This window comes from Chelonoidis abingdonii, chromosome 19 (assembly GCF_003597395.2).
Source record: "Chelonoidis abingdonii isolate Lonesome George chromosome 19, CheloAbing_2.0, whole genome shotgun sequence".
Lineage (NCBI taxonomy): Eukaryota > Metazoa > Chordata > Testudines > Testudinidae > Chelonoidis > Chelonoidis abingdonii.
The window spans coordinates 36,553,193-36,578,431 of record NC_133787.1 but is presented as its reverse complement, the minus strand read 5'-3'; the positions used below and the strand labels follow the sequence as shown (position 1 = coordinate 36,578,431).

At 56.3% G+C, this 25,239-nt stretch overlaps 1 protein-coding gene across 17 annotated transcripts in view; it reads left to right on the top strand.

Moving 5' to 3' along the window:
* Positions 1-25,239, top strand: part of GSE1 (Gse1 coiled-coil protein) — a 350,367-nt gene that overhangs the window by 298,639 nt on the left and 26,489 nt on the right. For all 17 annotated transcript variants that reach the window (XM_075073679.1, XM_032793779.2, XM_075073680.1 and 14 more), the window contains 2 exons: positions 14,215-14,414; positions 23,800-23,978. In XM_075073679.1, the coding sequence (XP_074929780.1) occupies positions 14,215-14,414; positions 23,800-23,978 (379 nt within the window). The remainder of the gene's footprint in view (positions 1-14,214; positions 14,415-23,799; positions 23,979-25,239) is intronic.

Here is a 25,239-nt window from a genome sequence, read left to right as displayed (position 1 = left end):
ATCCTCAGTGGATGTTTTTCTCTTGCTGGTGATGGGTGGAATTAGCACGAACTGTCCATTGGTCCCCTCCACGAAATCAAGCCGGGACTCCCCAGAGGGCTGCATCTCTTCCCCTGTCTCTTTGGGCCTGGCCTTCATAGCCCAGATGATGCATGCACAGAGCAAACTTGCCCACTGCTAACTCTCTACCCCGGTCCTGCTCCTTGTATCCCTTCGGCTAATCCTCAGCTCAGGGGGACAGCTGGGGGGCAACACGCACAGAACTCGTGCGTGGGACACTGAGGAACAGCTTTGAAAAAGTCTCGGTCTCCATAGGATGGAACCGCAGGCCAAACTTTCCAAGAGCTCCCTAATTTGCAGGTGCATCTGCTTGTCTCCCCCTCCCTCAAGGTGTGTCTGTAGATGCAGGTCCCCACTTTACACATGCAGATGCTGGGGGGTTGCACTGGCCCCCTACTGCCCTGCTCTGCACCTGTGGCCAGTCTGTGTGAAAGGCCTGGGGAGCTGGGACGCGGGTGCACCTGTGAGCCAGGCTCATGCTGTGGATGGTGGGTACGAGATCGCATGGGGAACGCGCTGCCACTTGTGGCTGTAGGGAGTTTGTGTGGCACGAGGCGAGGGACTGAGTCCCAAGGGGGAGCAGTTTGTGTAGCTGAGGTTGGGGTGCTGGGGCCAGGTCCCTCCCGAAGGGACAGGGTCAGGATCCTGGGAATAAAGCTCAGTGTTGCCTTGTGTGCCCCAGGTCCAGGTGGCACCAAACCCCAGGCCCGTCTGGGGCAGCCTGTCCATGGGCCCCAGGTGCAAATCTACTGCTGGCTTCCCCGCGCATTCCATGCCACAAGCGGCTTGGAACTCAGGCCAGGGACAGTGAGGGTACGGGGAAAAGCTGCCTGTCTGCATCGCGCTGCACCCCCTGCACGGGAGGCCAAACGCCCCGAGTGACCTGCCCTGCTCTGATCACTCTGGGTGGCCTGGCCATGGGCGGCTGCTTCCCAGGGAGCTGGAGAGGCCTGGCTTATTGATGGGCTTAGCCATGGCCTAGAGTCAGGGCTGGCAGGCAAAGGACCCTGCAGAGGCAGGTAGTGGCATTTTGCAATACCCTGGGAAGCACGGACTAGGGAGACCTCCTGCTGCCCCATGCACTGACTGCTGCTGCTGCTGTGCCCACGGGCAGACCTCTCAGGCCTTTAGCGAGCGCCTTTAGCGGACCCCAGCCAGGCCTTAGACTGTCCCCTCCCTGTGCTGCCCCCTCTTCTCTGCAGTGCCTGCAGAAAGAGCTCTGCCGGCGTGGTAGGACTTCAGCCGGCTCGTGGGTCTGTGCCATCGCCGATCCCTGGGGGGGGACTGTGGCCTGGGAAATGTGCTGCAGCCCATTGGTGCTTCCCTGCCAGCGCCCGTGAACAGGGATGATCGTCCCCTGATGCTGCTGGACCTGGCTTCCCAGGGAGGCTGGAAGGCTGGAGCAGCCAGGCTGAGCCGGGGAAGAGGGAGGTGCTAGGGCAGAAGATGAGAGTCTCTCCAAGGAGCTAAGGCAGCCACAGTGAGAGGGCAGAGAGTGGAGGGAGGGGGTAGCAGTAGGGGGCAGGATTGAAGCCAATGGAGGGTTGTGGGGGAGGTGTCGGAGGCGCAGTGCTGCAGGAGGGGTGGTGTTGGCAGGAGGCGGGCATGGGGGGAGCCTCAGACCCCATGGTTGCTAGAACAGTCCGTGTTGGCACAGATCTGAGTGCGCAGCTGCCCACACTGAGCACGTGGGCAGGGTCAGGGGAGATCTAGCCACCCCATACCCGCTTGTGGGCTCTGCCACAGTCACAGCAACTGGGGGCAGAGGGAGGGGGAGCCTGGCATGCATGCACACAAGCTCTAACCGTCACTGCAGGTCACTTACACGGCCACGATTTTCCTCATCTCATTCTGATAACCCGGAACCACTGGTTTGATTCTCCCTGGCGGTTCCAGCTTCTCTGGTTCTTTGCAGTGCCAGCTGAGCCCTGGCATGGAGTGGAAGCCCATATTGCCCAGTCACCTGCCCACCGATCTACAGAGCTGAGCTGGCACAGCGCCCCTGGCCCTGGGTTTTCTAACCGCCTTAGAAGCCATGGTCTGGGGCCCAGTCTCACTCCTCTCCGCCTTGGCGAGCTCCTTCTTGTTTTTCGCCAGGTGACGGCCTGCTCTCCCCGCTGCTTCCGGGGCTAATGTCTTTCCTCAGCATAGTGTCTGGAGGGGGCAGTTTAAACATTCCGTTCAGATGGAGTGATCCACATGCCATCTCATTTGCCGTCCCCCGAGAGAACACATGGCGAGAACGCGGAGGAGAGACGCCGGCCTCCTCTGCATCTCGGCTGCCATGCTTCAGTGAAGTTTTATTTTGCCTAAGGCTCCTCCATGCGTTCGCTCACCAGCCAAACTGCCCTGCTAATAACGAAGCCGGCGACTGCTGGGTGCTGGCCTGGAGAAATGGATTTCTCTTTCATGGGCTATTTAGCAGGAGCCCGCCAAAGGCGACTCGTGGGCGCTGGTGCTGGCGCTGGTGAGAGGAAGCGCAGGTAGGAATTAGAGGAAGAGTGGAGGGCTGAGGGGGGTAGCAGGGAGTGGCAGGGCTTCCTGGCCCCATGCTCCGGATTCTCATTCAGGTTTGGGACCACAGTCTGGAAGCACAGACCTGCAGCCCGGGTGCCCCCACTCCCTGCCTTGCCAGCAGGGATCTGCAGCACTCCCCTGCATGCTGGCCTCTCTGCTGCGGCTGCAACGGGGCATGTGGTGCAGTCTCCTTTCCTTTCACACCCGCCCGCCGGCGTGCCCAGCTTGTTTCGCGTAGGCTAGAGCCCAGGTCAGGACGTGCGATTCCAGGAGAGGGGCATCCTGGAGGTGCCCAGCCCAATCCTGTTTCTGATCCCCCAAGGCAGAGCCGTCTCGGGCACTCACTCCGTCATTCCAGCAAGGTCTTTCCTTTCGTAGGCGCTTGTGGCTGTGTGTTATCCCGCCATGTGTGTGGGGAGGGGTCGCTAGAGGATGCCACCCAGGACAGCTCTTCTTGGATACTCCCAATGAGCCCAGTGAGCCTGGCCTACATCTTGCTAGGTCATTTGGCCAGACAGGGTTGTGCTGGCACAGTGCGGACAAGGGATCACCTCAGCACGTCTCGCCCTCGTACCCCCAGCAGTGGCACCCGCAGAGGCTTTGGCCGCCCTGTGGCACCGCTCAGGGAAGTGTGGATTGCAAGACAAGCACCTGGAAATCTGACCTGTGTTTCTATTGAAAGCCCCTAATCTGGGTGGGAAGCTGCTGTGGCCAGGGGAGCTCAGAGGATTTAAAGGACTTTGTCATTCAAACCTGTGTGACTTAAAAGGGAGACCTGGCAACAAGCAAAATGTGATCCTCTAGCTAAAGGGCAGCAGGTGTGGGGTGCGTTAAACAGCGACCACACCCTTGTGCACATAGAGCAGGGCTTGTCCCATCCAGCAGGGAGCAGCAGGACAGACGGACACATGCACACAGTGCCCGGCTGGCCCCAGGGGGTGTGCTAGACACAGGCTGGGTCCTTTCCTCCATCAGATTCCCTCTCTTCTGCTCTGGGCCATATTTTGCTCTTTTTCTCATGGACTTTCCCTCTCTCTGCCATTTTCTCATCAGCTCTTCCAAGCAAGGTGGGAGCCTCGGGATCGTCAAACTTCTCAGCGCCGGGGGGTTGGAAGTGGTTTCAAACAAGCTGTCCCCTGCCAGTAGGAGTCTTCCCGCAGCGCTAATGCACAGGGCTAGCGGGACAGAGCTGTAGCTTGAGGTTTGCCGGTGGCCTCAGCCAGCCCCGCCCTCTCTAAATGGACTCCCACCCTCTGAATGCAGCCAGCTTTGCTCGCAGCGCTAGCCGGCAGGGGTCAGCCTTAGGGAGCGTCTCTGAGCTACAGAGAGCCTTGCCCCAGGGAAGCTAGCTTGGGAGTGCTGCAGCAAGGCCCCGGATCCCAAGGGAGACATCAGGAAGAAAGCAAAGGAAGCCGTTCCTGTGGCCACGAGCTGCCCTGCCCTGCTCCTGGCTGCTTTCACTGCAGTTCAGAAAGGTCCCTGCCCCACATTCCTGCACAACCATTGGCTCAGCAGTCTTCTCCAAGCCTGACTATTTTCTTCCTTGAGACCTCCCTGTAGCCTGCACCCCAGCCATCTCCTTCTCCTCGATACAGAGCTTGGCCCCTGCTGGGTTAGCTCCTGCGCCTGTGGGAGTGGCTGTGCTGTGGGCCAGAATCACTGCTACCCGCTAGAGCTCTGTGACTCTTCCCGGCACAGTCTCTTCAGCTGTCCCATCTGCTACTGCCATTAGCACGGGGGTGGTGCCACAGGAGTGCCTGTGCGCAGGGCAGCTGAACCAGAGAAGCCAGATCCCTGGCCTGCCTCCCTTTCTCCACCCGCTAATCTGGAATGAGCGTGGCCAGGTTATGGAGCTAGAGCATCAATCCTATTAGCGTAGCGCTGGTTGCTGCCCTTCCCTTTGCGCCAGACGCCTCTGGGCCACGTGCTGCCAGGGCCAGCCCTAGTCTGGAGAGGAGATGGGCATGGGCAGAGCCCAAGGGCTGGCCCATTGCACCGCACAGAAATCCCGGCTCCTTGGGAGCATGTTTGGGGCTCCTCTGCCTTGGCCAGGCCCATGTAAAGAGCAACGCGCCAGCGCTCAGCAGCGCGTGGATGGCGTGTGTCAATCGCCAGGCCCCCTCCTTCGGCGGCACAGCGTCTCCCTGCCGCCCGTTTGGCAGCCCATCTGTTTTATTGGGGGGGGGAGGTTCAGTAATTGCGCATCATTTGCGCTGCCAGCAGAATTTCTCACGGGGAAGGGAGTGAAAACTGCAGACAAGCTTCAATCTGGCTGCTGGGGGCTGTCTTGCAACGGGGGAAGGGAGGGAGCTGTGGGCTGCTGGTGACAGAGGAGATCTCTGTGCCCGACCGTTCGTCTCTGCTTGCTGCACCGTAAGATTTTCCACTAGCCGGCCAGTGCCAAGAGGCAAATCTCCCGAAAACGCTCCCACGAACACAGAGCGAGAGGGGACCCGGGGGCGGGGTCAGGGGCAGTATTACATCAAGCGGCTGACTGGCCTCTGAAATGTGGAGGATCACCATGGCAGAGGATTCATTAATAATTACGGTGGAAATTGCCCAGCCTTCTAGAAGAGAACATGAATTCTACCTGGTGTAATGGACGCTGGTCTGTGGGTCAGCAACCCCCGCATCCCCCACCCGCACACAAGGCGGAGAATCAATTTGTAAAATGCTGTAGATTCTGCCGCCCCATTTTCCTCTTCTGTCTCATTCTCCTCAGCCATGTGTCACTGCTTAGCCATCAAAAGCGACATTAGTAGGTTCTGACATTGATTTCCTGATGCTTAAATTTTTCTCTCGTGTGCCAGTCATCGTCACCAATGCAGTCATTTTCCTTTGCAGCGATATACAAAGACCTGCTCCAGCAAATTTGGTTCATAATAAAAAGCCACACATTTTCTCTGTTGATTTAGATTTAACTACTGTATAATTTGATTGCAGAATCCTTCCCCGTCTTCAGATTTCCCCGCCTGCCTGGGTTTGTGAGATGGATCATCTCCTAGATGTATAATATATGAGATTATCTAGCTCGGGAGGCTTTGGCGGGGAGAGGAAGGGGATTGTGTAGAACAGGAATGTGGCATTAGGAAAAGCTATGGGTAAAAAGAGCCCTGAGCATCAGTGGGTCTTTGACAAGTGGAGGCAAATTGGTGTGTTTCCTTGCTGTAATGCTAGAGGCTGTGCTAGTTGGTGCACTGATCTCTCATCTCTGGAGAGCTAGGTTCAGATGTCGGTTAGATCACTGGAGAAATGAATTTGAGTGGCTCAGTCCTTAACAGGAGTGGCGGAAGATACCTAAAAGTGTTGGGGGGTGGACACCAGGGCCCGAACTGTGGCCCCACCTCCTGTGCCACCCCTTCTCCCTGAGGTCCTGCCCCACAGCACCCATTCCTCTGATGGCCCACCCTCACATTGCCCCTTCTCCCAGAGCCCCCCACCCTTGCACCAGCTCTTCCCCCGAGGCCCTGCGCCTCTTCCACCCAAGACCCCTCCCCCCGCTCGCTTGTCTCCACTCCTCCCCTGTCACTTGGCCTTATGGTTGGTAAAAAGTGTGAGGGCCATGGCCACCTCCTCCTCCCCCCACCCCAGTTCCGGCATCCCTGGCCCCTAACAGATGTTTATTCACATCATGAAGCCACCTCTTGATTTGGAGCTGTGGTCGTTTTCTTCTCAGGGAAAAGCTTGGGAGCTGCAAGGCAGAGCTGAGGTGCATTGAAAGAGCGAGGGAGGCTATCTTGCAGGTCTCTTGCACTCCAGCCACATGGCTCTATCCAGTGCTGTTCACTTTCATGAGCATCAAATTCACCCACCAAGTTTCCCGGAAAGCTGCCCCCCAGTCCCAGTACAAAGAGCTCTGTATGCCAGGTCTAGCAACCCCTACCTCCCCAACTCAGCTGGAAAAGCTGCCAGAGCCTTTGGAGTAGGATTTTGTCTCTCCTAGTCAATGGCTCGGCTCAAGCTGAAACATGACTTTAAGGGGAAAACAAGAGCTAACCAGGGGCGCCGTGCCCGGTGGGGATTAAAGCGACATGGTTTCTCTTGCAATTTCTTTCTCTCTCATCTCAAAGGAAGAGGCCAGGCAGGCTCAGAAGCTGTGGGAAAGGCTTGTGTGTGTGAGCAGCCATGCCGGGAGCCAGCCGCATCCAGAAACAGAGAGCTGCTTAACACAGTTATTGATATCAAATGGATGTTAATTGAGTTCCGGGAGCTTGGAGATTCAGCGCAGAGTTCAAAGTCATTTCCCCCCGCCCCTTGCTGCTGTGTGAATCTGTTAAAGGGATATTAACCTCCAGGAAGGAAGGGTCTGTCATGTGAACTGGAGGGCCATGTCAGAGCAGCCAGGGCTCTTAGCTCTCGGTGTTTGTCCATGACAGACAGCTACACTGATCTAGCGGGTCGGACGTTGGCCTGTGACTCAGGAGCCCTGGGTTCTGGTGAACTGCCAGGTCACCTGGGCAAGCCATTTCCCTCTGTTTGCTTAGATTGTAAGGTGGATGGGCAGTGTTTGGGCAGCACCTGGCGCAGCAGGGGCCGGGTCTCAGCTGGAACCTCTGTAACACAGATGATCAGCATCATATCTGAGCCCCAGGGCCTGGGCTGTGCAGAGCCGCCCCCATGATGCTGCTGTTCTCCAGGATAGACACTGCCAGGTCCATACTCGCTGCATTGCTGGCTCAGCCAGATTGCTCCATTCTACAGGAGTAAAGCCATCCAGGGATCCGTGCTCAGGGAGGCTGGGTACAGAGCAGGGTTCCTGGGGGCTCACCAAATGGAACTGGCTGAAGACAGGGCCTGGTTCCAATCTCAGTCTCTCTGCTGTGAACCCAGACGGGCTGCGCTGGCTGCTGGGGGCTTGTGCTGCTTTTACAGGGCGTCGCTGCGGTCAGAATCTGGCCCAGTGTGCTCATCGAGCCGGGCTGGTTTCCAGCCTCGCCCAGCCCCAGTGAAATGCTGCTGGGTTCCTGCAGGGGCCTGCTTGCCCATTGCTGTTTCTGCCACTTTTTAAGGCCTGATCCTGCCAGGTACTGAGACCCTGCCAGGTGCTGAGCACCCGCACCTCCCTGGAACCCACGGCTGCTTGCTGAAGAAGCATGGCGCGTGCTGCGAATTGTCAGGAGCAGGCCACGTCAATCTAGTCCTGGGGAAGGATTTCAAGGGAAGGGCTGTTTTTTAACGGGGAGGCTGCGGGGCATATCCTCAAGAGCATGCGCTGCCGTGTGTCTGAGCTGGAAGGAATGGCCCACGGAGTAACTCCGGATGGTTAGGTGTGGGGTACGGTAGTGTCATACCAGTGTACCCCATAAGGCTTTGCCTGCGCAGCCCCCTCGTGCTCCCCGGGCTCTAACTCGCCACAGCTTCCCGTGGGGCAGGGCGAGCCGATCCCTACATCAGCCCAGCGATCCCTCGCCTTTAGACTGCAGGTTCCCAAGAACCCCTGCAGCGTCTCCATCCTTATGAGGATCGTGGGGCACAAGGATGCAGCCGGTGCGGCACACAACGGGGCCCCCAAAGTGCCACAGTCCTCATGCATGGCCATGCCAGGCAAACATCAGTACGGGGTGGAGAGGCCCGGCCAGAGCAAAGCCTAGAGAACTTTGCCTTTCCAGGAGAGCTGGGTCAGCCCTGCTGGGTTCTGAGCCTGTCAGATGTCAGACCTACTACATTAGGAGCTGACCCAGTGGGCTTTGGCTCAGGCCCAGACCCCCCGAAGCCATCCCTTCACTGCAGAGCTAGCCCCAGGTGTTACCCCAACCTATCCCCCTCCGCGCACACAGCCCTCTTGGCTGGGATTGGGGGTTTGGCTAGAGCCCCGGTGCTGCTTTCACTCAGGCTGGTAACCCACCCGCTTTGCAGAGAGGACACCGGCTAACTCACTCTTGAGTGCCGATAGCCCTCCAGTGCCTTCCCCTGGGTGCCCAGCCAGCGAGATGAGTTCTCCCCCAGCTCGCTGGCAAAGGATCATTGAGTGGCTCAGCTCACTGCTGTGCTGGGAACCGGGCGATACGCCCCCAGAAGCCCTAGCGACACGTGCAGGTGAGCGCAGCACCAGTGAGGACGCCATAACTCGGGTGGGGCTTTGCAGGGGGGCTGCTCACATTCAGGCTAGGCAAACCCAGCGCTCAGACTGGGGTGCCGATCAGACTCTCGTGGTATATTCTACACATAGTTCAACTGAAGCATGGGGAAGTTAAAGACTTGTCCAAGGTGACACCGGGGACTGACGACTGAGCTGGGCATGAATCCAGGTGTCCTGATTCCTAGGACCTTGCACTATGCACTGGACAGGACTAAGAAACTGGAAAAAGAGTGTGTCTTCAGTGCGCCACATTGTTTGCCAGCAGATGGTGACTAGTTTTGCCTTTAATGCAAATGCCTCCTAGCTGTGGACGGCTTTGCTAGAGGGGAGGGGAGAGACACTGGATGGCCTGTGAGGTTGCTTTGCCGGATGAGTCATTCATAGCTCAGACCTTTGCAGTGTCTGGGATGCAGGGTCTGCGACACCTTTCATGGCTGGACAGAAATCTGCATCTTTTCTTGCCCAATCAAGGAGTAAATTTATTCTGAAAGGGAGGCGCAGCGAAGAGGGAGGAAGGAGGCACAAAGAAATCCCCAAAGCTCCTCAGCCGACTGTGGGCTTCACTGGTTCAGATCTCTGGTTTTTTCTTCTTCTGCAGGGTCTCAGCTGTTAATTACATTTGCCTGTCAGCCTCGCCTGCTAATCTGCTATCACTGAGCAGAAAGCAGGAGGTCAGACAACAAAGGTGACACCGTCACACTGTGCCTCTTGTCATCTCCAATCCAGATTAGTTTCATTGACTAACTCCTGGCTGAATAGCACCAGTTAATTATAACGATCACAAACCCTCCCGTTTAAAGCCACACAGCGAGAATTAAGGTTCTGAAGTAAGACTTTAGCTTCATTAATTGCCCGGCTCATTGTGGCGGTATTGATTGTTAACGCTAGCGCGTGGTGAGTAATGGCTTCCCAGCTCAGAGGGGATTAGGTGCTAATTGTTGTTGGCCTTGCGCTGACAAGATAGACCTCAGAGGGTGTCAAATCTGTATCTGCCGCCTCCTTTGTCGTAGGCAGCCTTTCTCTCCCTGACTCTCCCCGGAGAGACTCAGGAATAATTAATAGGGCTCGGCAGCTAATAATGCCTCTCTGCACACTGCCATTGGGTAGGATTCCTCCGCCACTCGCCCCTTCGTTTCCCCCATCCCCGAGTCTGGCTGGATAGCCACGTGGAACAGCTCTTCTCCATTTCCCAGGCTCCTCCCCGCTGCTCGGCACCAAGCTCCGTGCTGTCTCGGTGGCTCTGAGAGCGTTGCTGGGCTCTGCGTTGCCGCTGTAATCGGAGCGTGGGGAACAATAGCGTTCAAGAGCCCACAGGTGAATTAGGGGAACATCTTATCTTATAGCTTTATCCTGCTGTCTGTCACTGTGACATCTGGACACCTTCCACAAAAAACAGCAGTGCTACTGACGTCACGGAGTCTGCCAGGCCCAGATCCATGTCAGAATCCCACTGAACTCACAGCATGGCGTGTCCTTTGTCCTGCCAAGTGGGCACAAGGTCTGCAGGCTGCAGTTCTGAGTTACAAGGCCTATCTAGCTCTGTGCCAGCCTCATAGCTGAGAGGCGCTTCGTTCAGCTGGGACGCCGTTAGTGACGTGCTGGGAGAGTCGGACCGAATTGCAGAGCCTCCAGCCCAGGCCGGTCGGGAACCCGATGGCTGAGAGCAGCCTCGGTTCCCTTCCCTTGCTAAGCCCACTCTCGCTAAGCCCACTCTCAGCATTGGTGCTAATTATGAAACTGACGTAAATGGATGCAGCACCATTAACTTTGTTGGCCTTTTGCCCATTTCCATCTGCAGAGAATTTGGCCCTTTGTTGACTGGCTGAGCAGAGGAGCCAAGGATTGAACAGGCACCGGAAGTGGTCCCTCCGCAGGTCAATGCTGAAGCGCATTGGCAGAGCGACATGGGGTCACTGCAGCTCACGCTGCTCCTGCTTCTGTCTCCTCAACCATACAGCAACATCTTTCAGGAGCACAAAATTCACACATCCCAGAGCTTGGCCTGTCCTAGCACATTTTTACATGTTAGCAATTTCTAGTGAAGCACATGATGAGCTCTGTGTGCCCTAGTTAGCATCCCATTTGTATTTCTGTCCCAGCCTCTCCTTTCTATACACGTTGCTCTCGGTACTTTAATTCCATTTCGGAGGTTTTATTTTTCCCTTGCAAATATCACCAGCATCCCTGGGGTGGGTATAATTTAAAATACAGATGTATTATGCAAATAATGCCAGAGCCTTGCCCAAGGGTTACAAAGAGCGACTCGATTTATCCCAACGCCTGCGTCTGCGAGCACCGGCGCTCACTCAAGAGTAACTTTTGCAGCCTCGCCTGCAAGTGTTGGCTAATTTTTCTTGAAAGAAAGCGGTCATCCTCTCGGGTCACTGTGTCCCCGCTTGTGTGCCGCGACAGGCATCCTTGGCAGCAGGTGCTGGCGCCACGCAAGTGGCACTCTTTGTGCATGCTTGGCATCCGTGATCCCCCTTTCGCATCTCCAGTGCCAGAGATGAATGTCCATGCCGCTCAGAGTCAGCCAAGCTGAGGGCTGGAAAAATTCTCATGTTGGCTCAAAGCTGGAATATCAGGACTTTGCATTAAACGTCTGTAGCGACCCCAGGTTTGCCTGCATGGAGGATGGTGTACTGTAGCCTGGGTGCCCCTGGAAAGGACACACGTCCTCGTACAGCGCGTTATCAGTCACAGGGAGTTACTGAATTAAATAGAATAGAAGGTTTTAAAAGGGACTGGAACGTTTTCTGAGCAGTGATAAAGCTTGTAGTTCTGTGTGATAGTCTAATCTCCATGCTTCAGGGTGTGGGGTGATCACTGCAGGGGTCAGGAAGGAATGTGTTTCCTCGTTTACCTAGTATGGCACTGCTAGCTGGGTTTGTTGTGAGGGGGTTTGTCCTCCTCTAATGCCACAGTCGTAGTCCCCTGCTAGAGGGTCAATAGGGGAACTGAGAGGCTGACTGGGAGAGCCAAATCTTAAATGACTAACCCACCCTACTTGTAAGTTACTGCAGCCTGCTGCTAAACTCTTGTTGCTGCGCTGGGGAGGGCATGGAAGACGGCTCAGTTATCCTTGCTGAGATTTGAACCAAGGATCCGAAAGCAGCACCTTTGACTTCCGAGCTACAAGAGTAACTTGGTGAGCTGCTCATGACAGTAGCACTCGTGTCCTCTGCCCCCAGGACCTCCAGCTGCCAGAGGGGATCTCATTGCACTATGTCAGATTAGACATGGCACCAGAGGACACAGAGGGGCTGGAGGGAGAACTGAGGCACATTGTAGCCTCCCTGTTGGCCATGTTAGAGAACTGCCTTGAGTGTGGTGCTTGGGGACAGGGTGTTTGCGCAGGCTCTGGAGAATAAGACCACGGTCGGGAGCAAAGGCTGTTAGGGGAGATATTCCCCTCAGCTGTCACCACCTCAGCCGGCTGTTCCTTACCAGGAGCTGGCGCCGCTGGCTGCTGTGATGTGAGGCCGCATCATGGAGCAGCCCCGGTGACCCCTGTCTGAAGGGTCAGCAGAGCTGTCTCTTTGAGAGATGGTTTTTCCAAGTGCTCTCAAGCCCCTGCAGTTGGGCAGAGGGCCTTGAAAATCCCTCCACCACATTAGGCCTCATGGGGTGAAAAACCAGGGTTCTTTGGAGGCAGTATGTCAGGGACTCCAGCCCTCCCATCCCCCCAGCAACGGACCTGCTGACCAAATGTGCCAGGCCCTGGAGGAGAGGACAAGGGACAGGATCCTTATGCATCGGCCCCTGTCCTCTGCCAGCATCTGGCACCACTGAAAGCCAGGCAGCTGCCCCGTTTGCACAAAGACCCCCTTGGCGAGTGACTTCAGCCTAGCTTGTCCTCGAGCGTGGAAGCCCTCTCCTGGCTGTGGTGCTGGCCAGGCCGGGTGGTGCTCTCCCGCGCTGGCAGAGCCGCCTGGGCCCTGGAGGGTGGGGGGGTGCTGCCAAGCTATTCCGAGGGGACTGACAAGAGGATCCATTCTGGGGCATTTAAACAGCATGTGGCAAAATCTTTTGACTCTAAGAGGATGCTCCCAACTAAGAACCGAATGGCTGCCCAGCTCACACGCTCACAGACAGTGCCGCGTTCTGAATAAAGGGGTATTGAATTATAAATAAACAACTGATGGCTTTTGATGCCTCTGACCCCTTTCAGCAGCAGCACATCTCCTGCGTGGTCGTCCTGCTCCCCCCGGAGCCTCTCTCGCCATGGGCAGGGAGCCAGCTTTGGTGGGCTGGGCAGGATAACGGTCTCTTATTAATAGCACCGTACGTCGAGACTCATTGCCATGATGTACTTTATGCCCTGGCTGTGGCGGAGTGCCTCCGCCACTGAAATGCAGCCACTTCTGGGGTAAAGCACAACAGCCATTCAGGCAGCCCACAGCAAGGGGTCATTCGCCTAAGCAAGGCAAAGTAGAGTCTGTTTGAAAACAAACATGGCTGCTTCATTCTCTGGGTGCTGGATCTTCTGGTGTGGGTTCGGGGAAGAGGGGTGTTAATAGGTCCTCAGATGGACAGAGTAAATCCGCTGCACGGATCCCTTCTTTAACCCCCTGGGAAATTTACCCACCTGGCTGCTATAACTCCCCCCCCGCGGGCACTCTGATTCTACTAGCGTTTGTACCGCTTCCAGAGTGACATGGGATGTATGCGTGTGCGTAATTATCATTATGCCGGGAAATTGTCCTGGGTAGACACGTCCTGAGGTTGCCTTCATCCGTCTCCTCCTTTCCCTCAGCTCTGGGATCTTCATTCGTCTCCCCTATCCCTCACCTCCAGGATCTTCATTTGTCTCCCTCTGTTCCTCACCTCCAGGATCTTCATCCATCTCCCTCTGTCCCTCACCTTGGGGATGGCAAAGATCCGCTCAGCCCGGCAAGGACATTCACTGCCTTGTCAGGGCAGAGCTGCCACCTGCTGGGAGTCTAAACCACACAGCGGCACTGCAATGTGGGGGCGTCTTGCGCTGGTCGCTGTGGTGCCTGGGTTCTACCAGCCCTAATACTCACCCAGCGTTTCATTGAGAGGCCTGCTTGATAAGAGAGAGGGCCCTTCCCAGCCATAGATCTGGCTTTGCAGATCATATCCTATGGGCCACCAGGCAGGGCTCCAGTGTTGGCCATGACACTGGACTAGTTGGGTCATTGAGGATAGATGGTGGCCCTCCATGGGACTATGAGGACCTTTCCTAGTGGCGCTGACACTCGGGGCCCAATCCCTCAATACCCCTGGCAGTCAGTGGCCGTTGTGGGTGCGAAGTAGCTCACGGGAATCTCTCAGCACCACATAGGATGGTGCCCTGGGTGATGTGATCTTGGATTTTCCTGTTCAGAGGGGTCAGCGTCTCTGAAGGGGGGTTGCACAGGACATGATCTGCTAGCCCAGTTTGTGTTCTCTGACCAGATTCATGGTGCCTCCAAATTCACAGCCTGGCGATCTGTGGCCATGGCTGTTGTCAATGGGGTTTAATGGGTTGGGTTCTGCTATGACGGATTTGTTAAAGGTTTCCTTTCTGATCCCCTCTCTCGGTTTCTTTAAAGGGTCTTCGATAAGCAGCGAGTCTTCCCCCGTCTCCTCGCCAGCCACCAACCACAGCTCCCCTGCCAGCACGCCCAAGCGAGGACCCATGGGCCCCATCATCGTCCCCCCTGGGGGGCACAGTGTGCCTAGCACGCCCCCGGTAGTGACCATTGCCCCGACGAAAACAGTGAACGGGGTCTGGAGAAGCGAAGGCAGACAGGTAACATTTCTGTGTGTGTGTGTGTGTGTGTGTGTACATGCACACTTTTGAATCTTATGAAGGACAGACACTCTCCTGCTTCAGAGTCTAAACTGGCTTCTAACTTTTGGGGTCAGGAGGGAATTCTCCCTGCAGGTGGTTTATCCCATCAGTGCAGAGATCTTACACTTCCCTCCGAAGCAACTGGCCCTGCGGGATGCCAGAGTCAATGGGCCAGAGATCTGACCTGGTGCAGCAGTTCCTTATCCAGCGCCACAAAGAATGTGTTGACTCTCCGCAGGGGTGTGTGCTGTGTATGCAAGCTCAGAGGACAAAGCCAGATGTGTGCACAGCGCTGTTTGCTTTGTGCGTGTATCTGATACCGGGCACAGAAGGAGACTGGTGGGAACTTTGCTCTCAAGCCAAATGTTTTTGGTTCCAGTGCCAAGAGTGATAAAAGGTGGTGGGAGCTGGGCAGCCTTTGTCTCTAATCTCCATGCAGCCTGCAGCAAATATACACCCGCGGAGCAGGCCCTCGCCCTGTGGCTCCCGGCACCCCAATCCGACTTGGTTTGTCCCAGGCTTCCCTTCCTGTCTCTTCCCCCCGCCTTATGCCCATGCTGCAATCTGGGTAGGAAGCGCTTGCTAATTAAGAATCATTGTTAGTGGTTCTCCTCGCCTGTATTTTACAGCGGGTTCCCGGAGGGATTACACCACTTGGAAATACTAATTAAAACACAAAGACGAGAGGGGAAGGAAAGCTAAACTCTTGGTGCTTCAAGGGACGCAGGCTCTAATCCCACAAAGCAGACCCCTCTGCCAGCACTTTGGGAGGGACAGGGTGCTCGCAGCGCCGCTCTCTCAGCCTTCCCCCTCCTGGCTGCTGACTTGGCTGCCTCGTAAGAAGTGACCTTTTTAAAATATAGGTTAACCAGGTCTGGTTTATTGTCTTGCATAGCTGCGTCCCAGCCTGGTGCCTGGAGACGAGGAGGTCATTGCCGCATGCACAATAGGCTTTAATGCACTAGGATGGGAAAGGAGAGAAGAGGCCATTCCTGCTCCTTCTGATCCACCCCTGTCCTTTGCACAACTCGCTGGAGGGAACGTCTGTGCACAAATCCCTCAGGGCTGCGGCCCTGCAAGCCAGTCTGCGTGGGGCAGCCCTGGGTGGAGTTGTGCTGGGCCCAGAGGTCCACACAGATCAGTGTGACGCTTGGACCCTTACTGGCTGCATGCCTCAGTTTCCATAGCTGTAACACGGTGGTAACTGGGACCCTCAGGGGACTGGCAGAGGGGCGGTAGTTAGTGGCTGCAAAGCGTGAGCTGGAAGCTGCTGTGTCACCCTCTAAGCACCCCGGAGAGGCAGGGCAGGGCAAGTCCCCATTGTCCATACAGAGGGACAGAGAGGCTGAGTGACTTGCCCCAGGTCGCACAGGCAATCAGTGATGGAGCAGGGACTGGCGCCCTACCTATTGTGTCACCCAACCTCTCCGCTAGGAGAGAGGAGTGATAGTGATATGTAGCAGCCCTCATTTCGCAGATGAGGAAACTGAGGCTCAGAGAAGTGATTTTCTCCAGGGTCATGCAATGAGTCAGAAATCGATGCCACCCCCCACCATCTGCCATGATCCCTCCTCTGGCCCCTGCTGCGGGGCAACTGACCGAAGGGAGACGGTTTCAGACTGAGCCACAGGGGACACGTTCTTCACAGGGCAATGGGGTCCTGAGGGAGCAGATGAAGGTCCTGTTGCAGATAGCCAGGACCCAGCCCCCATGCTGTGACCTGTCCCTAAGATCACCTCGGACTCTGCCCCCCAAGAATACTGCCTCGCTGTGGCACCGTGTCCCTTCACCTCCCCAGCTCCTTGGATCTTGTCTCGCTGCCCCAATCCTGAGTCTCTCCTCTCTGCAAGGCCCTCTGGCTTGGGGGGGGATATTCCTGTCTACACCTACATCCCACTGGGATCAGTGATCCACACCCTGTGTCAAGAGCCATGGGTGTGGCTGGGGCTCTCCCACTTCCACCGCACCCCGTTGCTTTCCAGCGAGCTGCACAGCCATGCCGGGTGAGAGCATTGGGGGCTGGCATTGCTCTCCTGCGGGGCCCCATTCCCTGGGGGTCAGTGCGCTGCGCTGATCCGTCGGCCCCTGCTCTAAGCTGGGGGGAAGCGACAGCGTAGCCCAGGAACAGCAGCGCTCAGGAACCTGCCTTCTCCATTCTAGAGGCTCAGAGAGGGTAGGGGCCTCCCGAGGGGGAGAGGACACAGTCTCTAGAGGGAGAGCCAGCGTCTCCGTGCGCCCAGGTGACGGTGGAGGGGGGCACGGAGATGCTGGCTTTCCCTCTAGAGACTGTGTCCTCTCCCCCTTGGGAGGCCCACACCTCGGAAGGCCTCTGCTTCCCCCATTCTCTGTGCATCACCCCAAACGGAATAGGAGAGAGGCCGGGCCACGCCTAGACCCCTCCGTGCACCGACTCAGAGCTTGTCCAGCCTGTTGGATTCCCTTGTGCCATCCCCAGTACCCTATTGCCCATGTCCTCACAGCTGAGTGAGTACTAACGCCTCCTCGCAGCTGCTTGCAAAGCATCCAATGCCCCGCAAGACAGGGCCGGGACAGATCTGCTCCAGCGATTCATCGCCGCAGCGCTCAACGAACCACTAACGCTGCCAGGGAGGGAGCCGGGACTGGATTAACAGATGATATATGGCCCTTCAGTCCCTGCACAAAGACTCAATTGAGGGTTTAATCCTCTCTTTGGGGGCGGGGGAGACAGAGGGAAATAACTTCCTAAAGTTAGAGGGGTGAGTCCCTCACATCAGCAATGCAGAAACCAAAATGGGGAGCTGAGCAGCCGATCCATCAGCAGCCGTTTCTCCAGGGTTACCGAGATTTCGTTGGTAATGGGCAGCCTTTGAAAGGCCCGATTAAGTGAAGAATAGTCTATTTTAAACCTAATAGGGCATGTCCTGCAATCTCACTGGCGGAGATCACTCACTAATCGCCAAGGAATGACGGATTTCTTTCCCCCCCAGTTCTTTCCTCCTCTCCTCCCCTTTCATCATCACAGCTACCACTCCGAGACAACAAATCAAACGCAGGCCACCCGGTGCCGCTCTGAGCCCTGGGAAGCTGCCATGGGCGTGCCGCAGCCCTGGTAAGGAGGCACTGCCGCTGCACCCTGGTGGCAGTGCTGTGCTTGGGGGCGTGTCGCCAATGCAGCTGGGGAATGAGGAAGGGCCGCCCTGTTTGCCCCAGGGCAGGATATCACCCTGATACCTGTATGTGTCTCCTTTAGGGGTCCCAACCCCAAGATTGAGAACTCTATCTATCTATCTATCTATCTATCTATCTAATTCCTAAAACAGCTGGCACCCCAGATCCTATCCCTTGGGGCACCCACTGTTTCCCCTTGCTCTCTGCCTGGCTGAGCCCCTGTTTGTTTCTGAATGGATTATTGCTAAGGGTAAGCCGGGTGTACAATCTGTGTCCTTCCTCTCGGGTCAGTACTGCCCGGTGACATGGAGAGGGGAGTGACGGGTTTGTTCCGACAGGCACGATAGGCTGGGTGGGAGTTTTCCCTTCTCCCTCCCTCTCTGGCCCTGCCCTCCTGTCACCGATCCCCACCTTAGCCCCCTCCTTCAGACTCCCCCATGCGCTGACTGGGTTTAGATCTAAGGAGATGGCAACCTTAGTCCTGTATTAGGAACGAAAATCATCATTGCATTATAAACGGATGAGCCAGGGGTGCCTGCTGCCTGGGAGGGGTGTGCTGATGGTGGCCTCTCCACAGGGCTTGCTTTCCTGGGCCGCTCCATGCAGTGCCTGACTAACCTGTTTGTTTTATGGCCGTTATCAAAGGCCTGCTGGATTTATACTTGCTGTGCTGTTTCAAGCTCCATAGGCATCTGTATCCTCCCTGGATGATTAATGGTGCCGGAGAACAAAGCTGCCTGTAAATCTAAAGGCAGGTGAAATGTGGGCCTGCTGCTAGCTCTCCTCCCTCCCACTCACTCGCCTGCCTTATCTCAACCCCGGGCTTGATCGGAAAGGAGCTACACACAGACACGCACACCCCATTGTGGGCCCCCTTCCTGCTCATCCAGATCTGGGCCTTTCTCAGAGAGGCCCAGAGTTGCTGGGGTGTCATCAGTGGCGTTGCAGCGAGGTCACCCTTTGGCCCATGTTCATCTCCCCGATGCCCTTGCCCCTGCCTGCGAAAGGCAAGGGCGGTCGTTTCATATGGCCCGTCCTCTCCAACCCCGCGGCGTACGTGTTTTGTTCCAGTCAAGTCGCCCTGACCCCTCCCGTCCAGTCATATCATTATCCCAGGAACGCACCTTCTGGAGAAGGTCAGAAGTGGCCCACTGGGCATGAAAGAGGCTGAACGAGGGGGTCCGGGTGCCTACAAGGCGCAGAGTGAACAGATGTTCCTGCTCATTAAAAATTCCCATCAACGGGTCCCATCTCTTTCAATTAATTATGGCCGATGTGTCTTCTGAAGAGATTATGAAGTCTTGAGGAGCCATCAGCTGCTCACGGAGTGTGTGCTGTGGTGGTGTTTAGTAAATACACTTGACTGATGAAGGCAGTTCCCCCGATGGTGCAGCACAGCCTAGCCCAGTGCTGTTTAAATCTTATCTGCTGTGTGTTCCAAGATGTCACTATCTGGGGATATGAAGATGGATGGGCCTCCATACGAAGGGCAGACTATGCAAAACAATGCTCCCTCTGTCTCCCTGGGAGATAAATTCCAGACAGGAGGAACGGCTGGCTCCTGTATCAGACTGCCTTCTCCTGCAGGATGATGTGCGGCTGGAGTGAGTGAGGGCAGGAGAAGCTTAGAGAGGTCTGAGTTTGCCGCCATATTGCACAGCACTAAGCCCATGGGAATGGTTGGGGAGCTGGTACCCATGTAGCACTCAGCTCCATTCCCTAGAAGCTGAGAGCAGCCTGCAGGAGGTGCTCTTCACCTTGCAGGATCTGTGGCATTGGCTGGAATTGTCCCCACTAGCACCCTCCACTCCCCCTACAGCCAGTCCATAGCCCTCCCTCTCACAGGCTGTTCACTCTGTTCCCCGAGGCGGTTTTTCTTTCCCCCTCCACAACTGTTGCTGTCCGTTTTTTCTCATCATGGTTTAGGAAATGAGTAGCCCACATCTGCCTCCAAGACAGATTTGCTGGAGCTCTGAAAGCCCCCGACTACTGTCCGTCTGGCTTTCGGTCCTTGGTACCAGCTCCCTGCAATGCACGAAGACTGTGGTTCGGAGCCGAAGGCCCTGAGCGAAGGGGTTTGCATGGAGTCTCGTTGGCACCCTGTGTAAGCACTGGGGGAGAACCATGTTTGGAGCGGGGGAAATCTGCAGCACAACTAAGGGCTGACTGAGCAGGACTCCCCGAAACGGGCAGAGTTGTTTAAGTGAAGCAGGACAAGGGAGAGGAACACAGTGATGGCCACAGGGCTACCAAAGTAGCAGTCCAGTACCAACGTTGGGTGCTGCTGTGACCACATCCTAGGGTCCCAAAGATGGCAGGGCAACCCCACTTGATGGTGTAAAAAAAATTCTAGTCCAGCTGAGAATCCCGCTACCCAATAATACATGTGGGCTACAGTCATCGCATTGTCCTTAATAGCCTATTGGGCTATAAACTGAGGGGTTTGTATTAGAAAATTGTGCACAGCTGCAGTAAGCCATTGGTCTCCCTGCACAGTCCTCACCCTGTCCACCAGTGAGAAATCCTTAGAGCAGCTGAAGGGAAAGAGGTAGGTGGGGACTCCCAGGACCGCCGGGGGGGTAGCGGGGGCAAGAGGGGCAATTTGCCCCGGGCCCCGTAGGAGCCCCCACGAGAGTTTTTCGGGGGCCCTGGAGCAGGGTCCTTCACTTGCTCCAGAGGCCCAAGAAAAATCTCGCAGGGCCTGGGCTCCCGGAGCGGAAGAAGCTCCAGGTTGTCGTTGGCAATTCGGCGGTGGGGGGTCCTTCTGCTCCGGGTCCTGCTGTCGAAGTGCCCCGAAGACCCGCAGTGGGGGGTCCTTCCGGCACTTCGGCGGCGGGTCCTGAGGTGGAAGGACCCCCTGCCGCTGAAGACCCAAGGCCCCTTGAATCCTCTGGCCGACCCTGTGCAGGGGAAGAAGTCATACATAGCAAGGCCAGGAGGGCAGCTTGTTATCATCTAGTCTGACCCCCTGTACAGCACAGGTGAGAGACCCGCCCCTAAATCATTCCTACAGCAGAGCTTTTAGAAGAAACATCCCATCTCGATTTTAAAATTGCCAGTGCTGGGGAACCCACCATGGCCCTTGGGAAACTGGTTAATTACCATCACTGTTAAAAATGTACACCTTGTTTTCAAAAGCAGCTGGTGTCTAGTCCTGGACAGGAAGGGGTTAACAGGATGAGTTACTTAACAGAGTGCTCTTAAGAGGCTGAGTACCAGGCTGAGTTTGTCTTGTGATTGGTGACTGGGGAAAGGACTCTCCGCAAGGAGAGCGTTAGGGCTTTGATGGCGGTGTTAACTGTTTCTTTCCAGAGCAGGGCAGTTGTCTGAGCCCCCAGTGAAAGGGATGGTGGTTGGCCTGTGCTTCTTAATGAAGTGGCTCCAGAAATGCTCAGAAGACCCAACACCGGGAGGGGCCTGAGAGACGCTTGAACTCTAATTTTGAGGACTTTTGACATCTCTGAACTGCTTTTCCGCCCCAGCACACATCCAGGGTACTGCTGAGCGTCGGCTCCTGCAGAGCCATTAGAAGGGTTTTATCCCTTTCAAGGGGACGGGGAGAGCTGGAGAGCGCTGCTTGGCTCCCCGCCAGGGGCAAAACACGTTAGACGGGCCTGAGCAACATGCGGGCTCGGCAAAAATAACATTGCTGACATTTAATATTGCATGTTCTCGACTGGGAGCCGCGCTGGGTCAGCGCTCGGTGGCTGGGAGCCAGCGTTGGAGCGTGGCAGCGCCTCGAGGAGGGGAAATGCTTCACAGAATGGGATTTCCTTCCAAATCCAAACAAGGCCTGTCGGCCAGAAAAGCCCATTAGGAGGTTAATATTTGATCACCCGATGGTGCATTATAGGGTGCATGGGCTTCCTGCATTGTCCACCCTGCTGGCAGGAAGCTTGTTAAGAGGACAGGTTCCGTCCTTCAGCCTGGGGGCCCAGTGTGTGCAGTAGTTAGGGCAATGGATTGACAATTCCTAACTCTGCTGCTTGGGCGGGTCCCTCTTTGTGCCTCACTTTCTCCTTCCACGCGTCGGCAGTTTGGAGCGTGGGCTCGTCACAGCAGGGTTTGATAGCCGCTAGGAGCCCCAGTCGCTGCAGCATGCTGGGTGCTGTACAAACACAACAGAAAGATACTCCCTGCCCAAGGGGGTTAGGATGTTTTGTGCAGCGTCCAGCGCAGCAGAGCCACTGCTTATTGGGATGATTTCAGTGACAGCAGCTTTTCCTCTTCATTTCGGTTTAAACATTCCCCCACCGTCTTTACCGCCGATCTAGGTACTATCTGGCAGCTTCCAAATGCATTGGCTGTATTCTCTCTCCCTTCTCTCTCTTCTTCCTGCTTCCCTTCCCTCTACCTAGGTCCTTTCCTTCGCTCTTCTGAGAGCCAGCCTGGGCTGTGGCCACTAGAGGCTAGCATGGCTGTGGCCCTGGGAGCAGCTCTGACAGTGCCGTTCAGAGGCCGCAGAGAGGGCAAGAGTGTCCCTGCCCAAAGGGTTCTGCAGCAATGGCGCCTGGGGAGGGAGGGTTAGCCCCACAGCTCTGGTACAGACAGGACCGGCGCTAGTGTTTTTAGCGCCCTAGGCGCACGGCCATTTCGCCGCCCCCGCGCGCTGGTCTCTGCATGCCTGCAGAGAGGGTCTGCTGGTCCGCAGCTCTGGTGGAGCTGCCGCAGCCATGCCTGCAGGAGGTCCACCGGAGCCGCTAGAGCAGCGAACCGTCCGCAGGAATGTCTGCGGCAGCTCCACTGGAGTTGCGGGACCAGGGGACCCTCCGCAGGCACGACTGCGGCAGGTCCACCGGAGCCACCTGCCGCCCTCCCCTCCCCCCCGGCTAAATGCCGCCCCCCAATAATCCTGGCGCCCTAGGCGATTGCTTAGGCTGCCTAAATGGAAGCGCCGGCCCTGGGTACAGAAGTGGGTTCAATGCCCACCTGCCCTTACAGAGCTCCATTTTCCTGCCAGTGGTTTCTGCCGCACCAGGCCCTCAAAGATTGCAGAGAACATGCAGCATGTAGGCACTCCCAGGGCCTTGCAGCCCTACCAGGGAAGGGAGGAAAGGCTGCGGTGGCAACAGCAGCCCCAGTGCCTCCTTCCCTTATTTTCATGTGTGCGTCAGTGCTGCCAGAATAGCTGTGACAGCACAGGCAAGCAGCTGCCTTCGCAGCTGATATCAGGACCGCTTAGGGGAACTGCTGGTTACAGATCAGCCTGCCCTATCCCGGCAGGATTGCCAGCTTCCTAATGCCCTCTCTCTCTCTCTCTCTCTTGCTCTGTGTCAGTGGTGCCAGAATAGCTGGGATGGCAAGCGAGCAGCTGCCATCCCAGCTGATGCCAGCCTTACTCCAGAAATGATCGGCTGGCGTGCATGCAAAGGAGGGCCCCGTGCGGATCGCTCCCTCCTCCCCTGGAGCTCAGACATATTGTCTTTTCAGCATGTCCGCGGGTCTCTGCTAGAGACTGCGTTCTCAGCCCAGCAGGGAGGGTGGTTACCACCAGCTGTTTCCAAAACCACCTGATTTTATTTTTCTTACATTATTTAAAACTTTGGAAAGGTTTGGAAGCGAGTGTGTGTATATAAGTGTGTGCACATGTGCAGTCCTGAAATCCTTCCTCTGTTCGCCCTCTGGCAACATTCCCATCAGGTCAGCTCCTGAAGCACTTCCATCTTCTTTTCCACACGCTGATTTTCCGAGCTGAGGGGCACTCACAGAGTCACTTGTAAGTCAGGGGGATCTGCGTGCGCTCAGCCCTCCTGAAGATCAGGGCCACGGGTGGATTTACTGGTCTGAAGCACTTCTCCTTGGATCTAGGCGCTTCAGATCAAAAATCACTGGGCTCGCCTAGCAAGGAGCTAGAGTGACTCGTCCTTGGCACAGTCCCCTCTATCCTCATGCTGCCGCTCCCAAAGGACAGGGGATAAAGGCAGTCAGTGGGTGTCTTGCCTGAGCAGTTCCCTAGACTACAGCCCAGGGAGCCTCCAGTGAGTCTGACTGCAGGGCAGGATGGGACAGACTCCTCCACGAGGCCTGTTGCTAGGAATCTGTTCCTCAGCAGGGAGACCCTGAGACTCCCAGTTGGGCAGGGAGCACTGAGCTAGCTTCTGGCCAGATGCATCTGCTTCCTCTGTATCTGTCCTGCCCCCAGAACAATTTTTCTCTGACACTCAGGGTGGGGTGGTCGTTTCTTTTCTTGTAGCAAGAAGCGGGATCGAGAGGCAGCAGCAGCAGTAGCCGGGAGCGCCTAATCGCTGAGCCTCAGCTCCCACAGGAGAAAGCCGGGGGCCCCGCTGTCCCTTCTCATCTCCTCGGGACGCCTTACTCCTTCGGGATTCCCCCCACCTCCGTCGTCCAGGATTCCCGCTTCCCATCTTTAAAGTGAGTCACGTCCCCGGGAGCAGGATTCACGGCATCAGCCTCCCGCAGTGTCAGGTTCACTTGTGTGCTGCCAGCACTGACACATGCCACACGAGAATCCCGCAGCGGTTTGGCCTGTTACTGCTTCTCAGAGCCTGGCGTCTGCCTGCTCTTTTCCAAGCTGAGTTCCTTTGTGGCTGTTTTCTCTGGGGTTCCCCACAGAATTCTCCATCCCTGGAGAGCAGGCCTTCCTGTAGGCGGGTATTTGGGTTGTTTAGCTCCTGAAATAGTGCAGATAGAAGTAACCGAGGAACACAGCGAAATCTGCAACCGCAGGCTGGCTCCACCAGGCACCTGGCTTCTGCTGGTCCCTGGAGTGGCTCACCTAGGACAGGGTCCATTGTAATACTGGCCCTTTCCCCTCCCCTCAAGTTCGACAACATATGTTCTGTGGCTTAGAAGCTCATCACAGACGTTGCCTTGAGCCATGCGGTTTTTGTGTGACACTCCCATCCGTCCCAGCTGAGATTCTTCCAACACAAACACAAACCACAACTCTGAATACATCTTTCTCCATGTACATTGCAAAACCTCCAACCAACCAACCCAGGAGCAGGCGACACATTCAAACCAAAGGTGGGCCTGAGCTGCAGAGTTCAAGGCCAGGCCTGGCCCCAAGTGTCTCCAAGGCCTGGGGGAGCTGGGAGGCAGCTCTGCGGTTTTGGGCAGGACCACGTGTAATTAAAACAAACTGCTTTGGAAACCAGCATTCCAAAAACCAATGCTGGGTGTGTCACCAGTGCTCCTTCCCAACCCACACCTCCAGAAGCACAGACCTAAGACTTTCATGCAGTTCCTTGAAGGACTGTATGGCAAATGTGCGGGATTACATTTCACTGGGGAGATCTAAACTCTGGGGGGATGGTGGCTGGATGATACTCTGCTCCTTGGAATGGCCTCTGCCAGCTAAAGGTGCTGCGCTGACAGCTGTCACCGGGGGGGGACAGCATTCCAAACTGCCCCACCATTCCCAGGCAGATGCTAGGGCCAGGCAGCTGCCTTCCTCTCTCTGCCTGTGGCCGACTCTCACTGAGCAGAGGGTGACCGGCTGGGTTGCATTCTGCTGCGTTAACTCCGGGCAGCATTGCTTGGGGATGGCCAGGCCCCTGGAGAGGAAGTGCCCTGTCAGGGGGACGCAGGTGCTGGAAGGTAGTGAACCTGGTATGGTATGGCCAGCACAGAGTGGATTGTAGCTCTGCTTTTGCAGTGAATTCCTATGCTC